This window comes from Capsicum annuum, chromosome 8 (assembly GCF_002878395.1).
Source record: "Capsicum annuum cultivar UCD-10X-F1 chromosome 8, UCD10Xv1.1, whole genome shotgun sequence".
Lineage (NCBI taxonomy): Eukaryota > Viridiplantae > Streptophyta > Magnoliopsida > Solanales > Solanaceae > Capsicum > Capsicum annuum.
In genome coordinates this window covers 159892671-159902106 of record NC_061118.1, presented here as the reverse complement: position 1 = coordinate 159902106, position 9436 = coordinate 159892671, and the positions used below count along the sequence as shown (strand labels likewise).

Here is a 9436-nt window from a genome sequence, read left to right as displayed (position 1 = left end):
TGGAGCCGAGAATTGTGTTTGTGTTGCTCTCGGGTTTCCCTTTGTTTGTGGACTATTTTTGGCTTCTTTTTTATACGACCCAAGTTTGTCTCGTATCAGATCCTGAGACTCTAGTGAATGAAGAACTTTCAATAAGTTCTACTAGTGATGGGGAAAATTTAGATCGATCGTAAATTACGGTGGATAATGTTTTTGCATATAATGTCGCACTAAATATCATGCAAGACAATGATAACCTTGAACCTCTATCTATCGAAGAATGCCGACGAAGAAAAGATTGGCCAAAATAGCAAGAGGTGATTCAATCTGAATTGAACTCACTTGCTAAACGGGAGGTTTTTTGACCTATAGTCCAAACCCAGATGGTGTAAAACCAGTCGGTTATAAATGGGTCTTCGTACGTAAAAGAAATGAGAAAAATGAAATTGTAAGATACAAGGCATGCGTTGTTGCACAAGGATTCTCTCAAAGACCCGGTGTCAACTATGAAGAAACATATTCACCTGTTATGGATGCAATAACATTTCGATACCTCATCGGTCTTGCTGTACATGAAAATCTTGAAATTCATCTAATGGATGTGGTTACAGGTAATCTTTATAGTTCACTTGATAATGATATTTACATGAGAATTCCAGAAGGATTAAAAATGTCTGAAGCATATAGTTCAAGGTCTCGAGAATTATATTCAATCAGATTACAAAGATCGTTGTACGGACTAAAACAATCAGGGCGTATGTGGTATAATCGCCTAAGTGAGTATTTGAAAAATGAAGGTTACATAAATAATGTCATTTTTCCTTGTATTTTTATTAAGAAAACGACATCAAGATTTGTTATACTCGTTGTTTATTTGGATGATATAAATCTCATTGGGACTCCAGAAGAGGTCCAAAAGGCAATTGAATATCTAAAGAAAGAATTCGAAATGAAAGATCTTGAAAAGACAAAACTTTTTCTTAGGCTGCAAATTGAACATTTAGCAAATGAGGTCTTTATTCATCAAACTGCCTATACCCAGAAGGTGTTGAAACGATTTTACATGGACAAAGCATATCCATTAAGTACTCCAATGGTTGTTCGATCTCTTGATGTAAGTAAAGATCTATTCCGACCTCTGGAAGATGGTGAAGAGATTCTTAATCCCGAAGTACCATATCCCAGTGTTATTGGTGCACTTATATACCTCGCTAATGCAACAAGGCCGGATATAGCATTTTCTATTAATTTGCTTGCAAGGTATAGTTCTTCCCCTACGCGAAGACACTGGAACGGAATTAAGCATATATTGAGGTACCTAAAAGGGACTATTGATATGTGTCTGTTTTATACTAACAAAGCTAGTTCAGATCTTGTTGGTCATGCAGATGCAGGTTATTTATCTAACCCACATAAAGCCCGATCTCAAACAGGCTATGTGTTTACATACGGAGGTATTGTAATATCATGGCGATCGACAAAACAGTCCATCGTTGCTACTTCTTCTAATCATGCTGAAATAATAGCAATCCATGAAGCAAGTAGAGAATGCATATGGTTGAGATCAGCAGTACATTCCATCAAAGAGAGATTGGTCTGAAGCTCGTTATCAAAGTACCCATGGTCGTATTTGAAGACAATGCAGCATGCATAGTTCAATTAAAGGGAGACTTTATAAAAGGAGATAGAACGGAGATATTTCACCAAAGTTATTCTTCACGCACGATCTTCAAAAGAGTGGTGATATTGATATGCAGCAGATTCGCTCCAGTGAATATTCAGCAGATTTGTTCACCAAATCCTTACCAACTTCAATCTTTGAGAAAATGGTATACAGGATTGGGATGCGAAGACTGAACCGGTTGAATCGAGATCTTCATCAGGGGGAGTAAGAATACGCGTTGTACTCTTTTTTTCTTAACCAATTCTTTTCCCACTGAATTTTTCCTGGTAAGATTTTTAATGAGACAACATTCAAATGCGTATTTACTAGATCATCCTCTACATGGACATCCAAGGGGGAGTGTCAGATATTAAATAATATGTTATGGATGCCCATGTGAATGTATCAAGACATTCTTGTAAGACAAGATACACAAGACAATCTTGTAAAACAAGATGCACAAAAACATTCTTGTGAAATAAGCTTTTCTATTGGCTTATGGAGAAGTTTATAATTTGTCTTTATATATATAGCCTTCCATTGTACATAAATATAGAGATAGTAATGAGAAAGGGAAAAGGCATCATTTCCACCTCATACTACACAAGAAAAGTCGAAGCCACACCTAAACTATATTAGTGACCTATTACACACCTTAACTATATAAAAGTGATATTATTACCTCCCCGCGACCCCCATTCTAAGGCGCGTTGTTACACTAATTTTAGGTGCGTCCAGCCTATTAAATAAAAAGTAAACGGCTAAAAACATTAAGAAAAAAGGCATCGTTTCCACCCCAAACTATAGTCGAAAAGTCGAATCCACACCTAAACTGTATAAGTGACCTATTACACACCTTAACTATAAAAAAGTGATACTTTTACTCCCTAGATCCGACGTGGAAAATACATAATTATTTAAATAAAAATTGGCGCGTTTAAATTAAAAATTAATGCAAAAAAAATTTAAAAAATTAAAATACTCCTGCCCCAACCCCCAGCATCCATCTCCCCATCCGCATCCTAAACAATCATTTTTTCTATCATCCCCCACCCCCAAACCATCATCTTCTTCATCACCCCCACCCCGAAACTCCAACCCCAACTCCAAATCATCTTCTTTTTCATCACCCCCACCCCAACCAACACAGCTTCTTCATCACCCCACCTCCAAATTCCAACCTCATCCCCAAATAACACAATTCATCCTCCACTTCATCGAATCAATGTTAATTTCAGAATGAACAAAATCAAATTATATTTGATGTTTAAACGGACAAAACCAAATTTTATAAAAAAATATATAAAATTTTGTAGCAAGGGTGTTTTCCAGCGAATTCTCATCGAAAAAGTCGGATTCATCGTGAACTTTCTCCTCTGTCTGTTAATTATTAATCTATCCAAAAATGTAGCTTGCTACCATATTAATTTTTTTTTTTTAAATTATAGCTGAAAAACAAATAGAAAATGTACGAAAATGTGTTGGTCATTATCATTTAAAACACAGAGGCCAACAGTCGAGTGTCCATTTTTTGAAATAATAATGGCCATTATAGCTGAGATTTTTTTTTTTTTTAAGAAAAGACGATGGTTACGGATGAAGAACAATGTTAGAAAAAATTAATTGTTATGGTAATTTTGTTGGTGGGATAAAGTTTATGGTGGTGAATATGGTGTAATGGAGGTAATGGAGGTTTTGGACATTGACAACAATGGAGGTTCTAGACATTGAAGAAGAAGAGAAAAAAATTAAATTAAAAAGAAAAAAGAAAAAATTATGAAAATAATAAATTTATTATTTTTTCGAATTATGCTGACGTGGCAGCGCGTGTAAAACACCACACAAGTGGTGTAATGCCTGACAAGGTGTAAAAAGTATCACTTTTTTATAGTTAAGGTGTGAAATGTCACTTATATAGTTTAGGTGTGGATTCGACTTTTCCATTATAATTTGAGGTGAAAATGATGTCTTTTTCCTTATTTTTTCGAATTATGCTGACATAACAGCGCGTGTAAAACACCACACCACATGTAAATGGTGTAATGTCTGACAGGGTGTAAAAAATATCACTTTTTTATAGTTAAAGTGTGTAATATGTCACTTATATAGTTTAGGTGTGGATTCGACTTTTCGATTATAATTTGGGGGTGAAAACGATGCCGTTTCCCAATGAGAAACAAGAAAAGTACTACTGCTATCTTAATTCTCTCTGTTAGTGTTATTACAATTAAGTTTAATATTTTGCTTTAATTATTTAACATTAATACATTAATGGTCCATATATATATGCTTAATTACAGATCACACTATTATTCTGAGGGGACCCACTCAACCCACCACTCCTCCTCGGGATCTGTGCCACCACATTCTTCGTCAGCATGTGGCTGCACAACGTGGCGGCTGCAGTAATGATGATGCGGGTGGCCACTGGAATCCTGCAGCGTCTGCCTTCTGGCGGCGGCAGCAGCGGCCACCGAAATCAGGACGTGGTAACTCAGACGATTTTGAAAATGGACATAAATCTCTACCACAATGACATGAAGACTATGTTCGAAAAGAACAATGGACAAAGTTTTTCAGATGAACAAACCGTGACACAACTGGATAAAGTTTCATATGGAAAATTGAACAATTAGTACTACAACTTGCCAACACCGCCACATGAGCTACAGGATCGGGCAGCATTGCATTTCATACAGTAGCTCCACTTTTTGGGAAGCCTGCCAAATGCATGATATGAGTTCATGCATCTAGAGCTTGGTACATATGAACGAGGGGCGCTAATGGAAATGGAAACATACCCTGCTGTATATCTGGTAGCTGCATTCTTTGCCATCAGTCTTAATCTCTCTGCATTTTCATCGGACATCTTTCTTAGCACAAATCCTTCCCCTCTGCATTCTACACAAACTCCAGAGCCACCACAGTCCTCACATATTCTCGGCAGGGCCTGACTATTGGTAAGAACAATGATCAAAGGAGGTAGAGGTTAAGAACATATTAACAGGCACAGTTGAGCAACAAATTAACCATTTGTTTTTCTCCCTACTTAAACTTCACAAGTCATAACTCTGCATATTATTTTTACTCTTTTCCAGTTAGTTTGAAAAATTGTCTTTCCGCACAAAGCTTTAACCACTGCTTCACACAGAGAACCAGTTGAAAATGGATAACGAAATGGTAAAATTGTTCTCTTAAACTGAAAAAAAACTATTTCTACCATTAAAACAAAACTAATTTTGCTTTTTTCGTTTTTCCGACCAGAAGCCTGGCAAAACCTGGCTAATTTAAGTTTTTAGACAGATACAACATACCTAGTGTAATACCACACGTGGAGACTGGGGAGGATAGAGTGTATGCAGACCTTACTCCTAACTTGGGAGGTAGAGAGAAGTCATGAAAAAATACTATAGAAAGCATGTCCAAAGCGTGCTGAAAAAAGAAACGTAACTACAACAAAATAATACGATAATCGAAGTGCAAGAAACAACAGGTAAACAACAGACATCAAAGGACAAGAAACTCTCTGAGTAATACTACTAATACTACTAGTAAAGAAAGATACGTGAGAACAGCTACCTACTACCTTGCACCCTAATTTGTGTCTTCCACACCCTCCTATCTAAATAAATAATCAAACCGGGAGGAGCAGCAAATAACCTACTACAGATTGGTACCTTAGTAAACCTCACTGAATGGCAAGAAACAAATTTTATTTCCTTTTTCGTTGCAGCTTTTACTGTTCTATCGGGAGTTACTCCACGTATTCCTTGACGTAAAAGTGGTAGTGGATTTCTTTCTGACTTTTGTTGAATCGTTTTCACGGCTCGATAGAAAGATAAGCCAATGATTTTCTTTCCGTGTTTCAGAATACGGAGCAGAAGTTTCTAGCAGGATAGATATCTAAGAACAAATAGATACAACATTTGACAGAAAATGCAACTCTCAAGCTTTCTGCTGGAGAAAATTTTTTTTGGTTCCCTTTTACCGACAAATATTTTTCCTCTTCTCCTGAAAGATAAAAATGTCGGCAAGCAATGGTAGAAGAGGCCACTCTTTCTCGATAACTTTTAGGTATACAACATATATTCATTCTAGGATTATCCAGAAGGTAAGGAGATTTTCATTGTACTTCGAGATTAGTATTAGAAAATACCTTTAGGCTGTAAGTGTAATTTCAGCCCTCAGATGACAATATTGTTAAAGCTGATCTAGGAAATGAACATGTATTTCTATCGAAAGAAATAACGCTTCTCAGCTTTCAACGCACCTCAACTGCTTTGGAAGCTTTATTTCTCCTTACAAGAATAGTTGCTGCAGCCCCCACAACTGTAGCAGCCACTGCAACAGATGCTGCTGTTTCTGCAAGCGCGGAAGATACCTTGAGCACTCTGCTAGCAGATTCTTTTGACTTGGTAGAAACAGTTGGATAAATGTTTGTACACAAGGCACTGCAATCTCTAGACTTCAACGTCCCGGTTGCTTCAAAGATCAAAAGTAAGTTAATCTATAGGAAAATAGCAATTTGACTATTTTTCTATGCATCATATAAAATTCTATTAACAGATAGATGACACAATATTTTAGGGCTATTCACTGGATAGGAGAACCGAAAACAACACACCTAACCATAAGTCACTGAAGGCAACAAAGCAAGTAGTTTAAGTACTAAAACAGGGAGCACAGAAATATTTTGAAACCATCATTTTGCTAAAATTGTCTTACCTTCCAAATTACAAACATACCAATTTCATTAAAGACGAAAAAAGATTTTCTTATGGCAATATTTCCTTAAAAACGTTTTCTCCATATAATTACTTGAATAACTGTTTAGTCTTATGTTCAAAATGTAACACAAGCCTAATCATACATTTTATTATGTGCCTCTTAATTTGATACAAGATATTGTCCTGAAGCCTGAGTAGAAATCATAGATTCGACAATGAGCTTAATGAGGATATGAACTCAATGTTGGAAAAGCATGCATCAAAAGCTTAACATCTTCTCAAAATCATCTCATCACTGCGGAAATTTCAACTAGGAAATCGCAAACAACAGTCAAGCTCTTCCACAACAGAGAGAGAAAAATAGCAAGGTGGAAACACTAAAAGGGCACACATCCACCCAAAGATATCCATGAGTATGAACTTTTGCTGAGGGCAGGTTTAGCCAGGGAAAACGTTAACCTGAACCAATTAGCATATGTAAAGTTTCGTAAATAAAGTGAAGATTTAGGGGGAAATTTTAATCCCTTCCAATGGTGTCTGATTGCAGAGTCATGTACCCATAAGAGCAAAAATGATTTCTCAGTTGCTTTATTGAGTTTTAGGTGTTAAACGGGGCTATCAATTAGCATATAATTGTTTAAACACTAGATATTTATTACTGAAGTCGCACACAGCACAACCATGACAATGAAATGCAAGTAAAAATTGGCTTTTGAGCCATAAATTGCATTACGCTGTTAAGTTTTATAAGGTTCACAAGTAATATGACTGGTTCATGAAACATTGAGAATGCTGATAACAGTCTTCAATACATATCATCTCAGAGTCGAGACTACTTAGACGTTATTAATGGATTAGGAAGCATCTAATGATCACTAATGAAAAAGGTAACCTGATATTTTTGACCCAATTTCAACCAAAGGTTGGAACTATGGAGAAGCGCCAAAGAGAATATGAGTTTTAGGATAAATAGATGTAAGACATAATATATGCACATATACCACTTGCAAAAACTGGACATGCCGTGGCTAATACTCACACACAAGTTCATGGAACCTCAGCTAGTGTGTTTAGCTCTATCAACTTTTTCTTTCTTTAGTTGTTTGTTTAGTTTATTCTTTATTTTCCAGTTCCCTTAATGCCATTATTACTTCGCTTCCTTTCTCAAACCATGCATCCTAAATCATGCCGAAAGAAAAGTTCAACTCTTCGTGTAACGTAAATTAACAGGCTTGTTATTTCACCAAACTTGAAGTTGAATCAAAACTTGTACCGTCATCATACCACAGCAGCCTCATAAACAAATTGTTAATGAACTCTGTCTCTGATTATTCTTAGTTTCTTCCTGCATACCTATAACTAAATACCAGTAAATTCAGCAGGTTGTCACAGTAAATAATTACTAAAACTTATCGGTAATCAATTCCCAGACGCTCAAAACCCATACAAATTCCTCTGCTTGAGTAATTGCTCCTCCCTCTGTCTCAATTTATGGGATGCCTTTTGGATTTGAGAGTCAAATGAGTTTTTCATTGACCATAATTTTTCTCATGACTTTTAAATATTTAAATTATTAACTATTGTAACTTATAATACTAATTCTTACTAGTTACCAAATAGGTCAATTTTATTTAAAAAGCTAGAAGACTATATGTCTCAATTCATGGTCAAAATTAAAAAATTCAACTCTCGAAATTCAGACTGTATAAAGATGATACTATCATCCAGCACATAACATAAAATACGTTTAGAGCAAAAACATCTTTTCCCCCTTGAACTTGTCCTCCAAACTCACTTTAGCACTTAAATACACTTTACAGATGTTAAGGGGTAAATAAACAGAAGTTAAGTTTAAGTGCTAAAGTGATTTTGGATGACAAGATGTCTTTTCTCAATATGTTATCCACAATTGCTCCCATAACCCAATAGATTTTTACCCCATGAATTAGTTTTCCCTATATTTCTATCTATACTATATCAACCACATCAACTATTACTATGTCCCAATACATAATCAACTAGTTAGGGTCAACTAATATTGGGAACTGAAAATACAAAGAAATGTTATTGAATTCTAACTAGTAGATATAATGGATAAAATAACAGATGAAAAACATATTAACAAACTAAACCTTATTAGTCAAAACACTTGGATGTCAATGAAATTTAGAGGAAAATGGAATCTTACTTGTAATAGACGAGAAGTGTAGAGAGAGTGTGTGCAATCTGAGCCCCATCTTATGGTTAAAATAGAGTTTCACAGGTGTGTGTGTGTGTGTGTTACTGGGATATTTAAATACTGTTGCACATTCCCATAAAGTGTCTAAAATAGTCGTTATATTTTAGTACAGACACAAAACGATCCCCATTCTTTTCCATGGTGCACTACTGGTCCTTCTTGCTATCAATTAAGTGCACTTACGGTCCGATATGTATATGTTTATTTCTAGCTTTGTTTGTTTCAGCAGCAAAGCCTGTGTAAAATGATTCTGATTCCAATTAAAGATGAGAGGGTGGGTTTTGGAGGGGGAAAGATCCGACCACCACCCTCAACCGCCACATATTTAAAAAAAAAACAGTATATTAGATTAGTTTAGTATTTTATTTAAAATTATATTTAATAATTCTCAAATAAAGACAAGTCTTATACATTCAAACGTATTATTTTATACTTATCTTAATCCAACACCTTAATATTTAAATTAGTATGCAAATTCAGATATTTTAATCATAAGAAAAATGCAATTTTAATTCACCTTATGTCAGACGATCCAAAAATAGGTCATGATGACACTTATTGCGGCTCAACCTTGATAAATAAGTGAATCATTCAAACTGATAAAGAAAACACTAAATTGACAATACATGTACCAAGACGAAACTTCTAGAATGAAGTTAAGGCAAACACCCAAATATAATCAAAATGCAAAATCTGAAAGAAATCTCATAAGTCTCCGAAATCTAGTGTCATGGTGTAAGATCATCTAATAAATATCTGAAAAACTAACAATACACATCTGTCACTGATAACCAAAATACAAACAAATAAGGATAGATGAGGTCTGAA

The 9436-nt window shown here is 35.3% G+C and overlaps 1 protein-coding gene across 1 annotated transcript; it reads right to left on the bottom strand.

Moving 5' to 3' along the window:
- Positions 1-3865: 3865 nt before the first annotated feature.
- LOC107839950 lies at positions 3866-8928 on the bottom strand. Its single transcript, XM_016683626.2, has 4 exons — positions 8558-8928; positions 5913-6124; positions 4444-4592; positions 3866-4362 (listed from the first exon to the last, which is right to left on the bottom strand). Exons 1-4 carry the CDS (start codon positions 8604-8606, stop codon positions 4281-4283), a joined length of 492 nt encoding a protein of 163 aa, XP_016539112.2. The 5' UTR covers positions 8607-8928; the 3' UTR covers positions 3866-4280.
- Between the last annotated feature and the right edge of the window lie 508 nt (positions 8929-9436).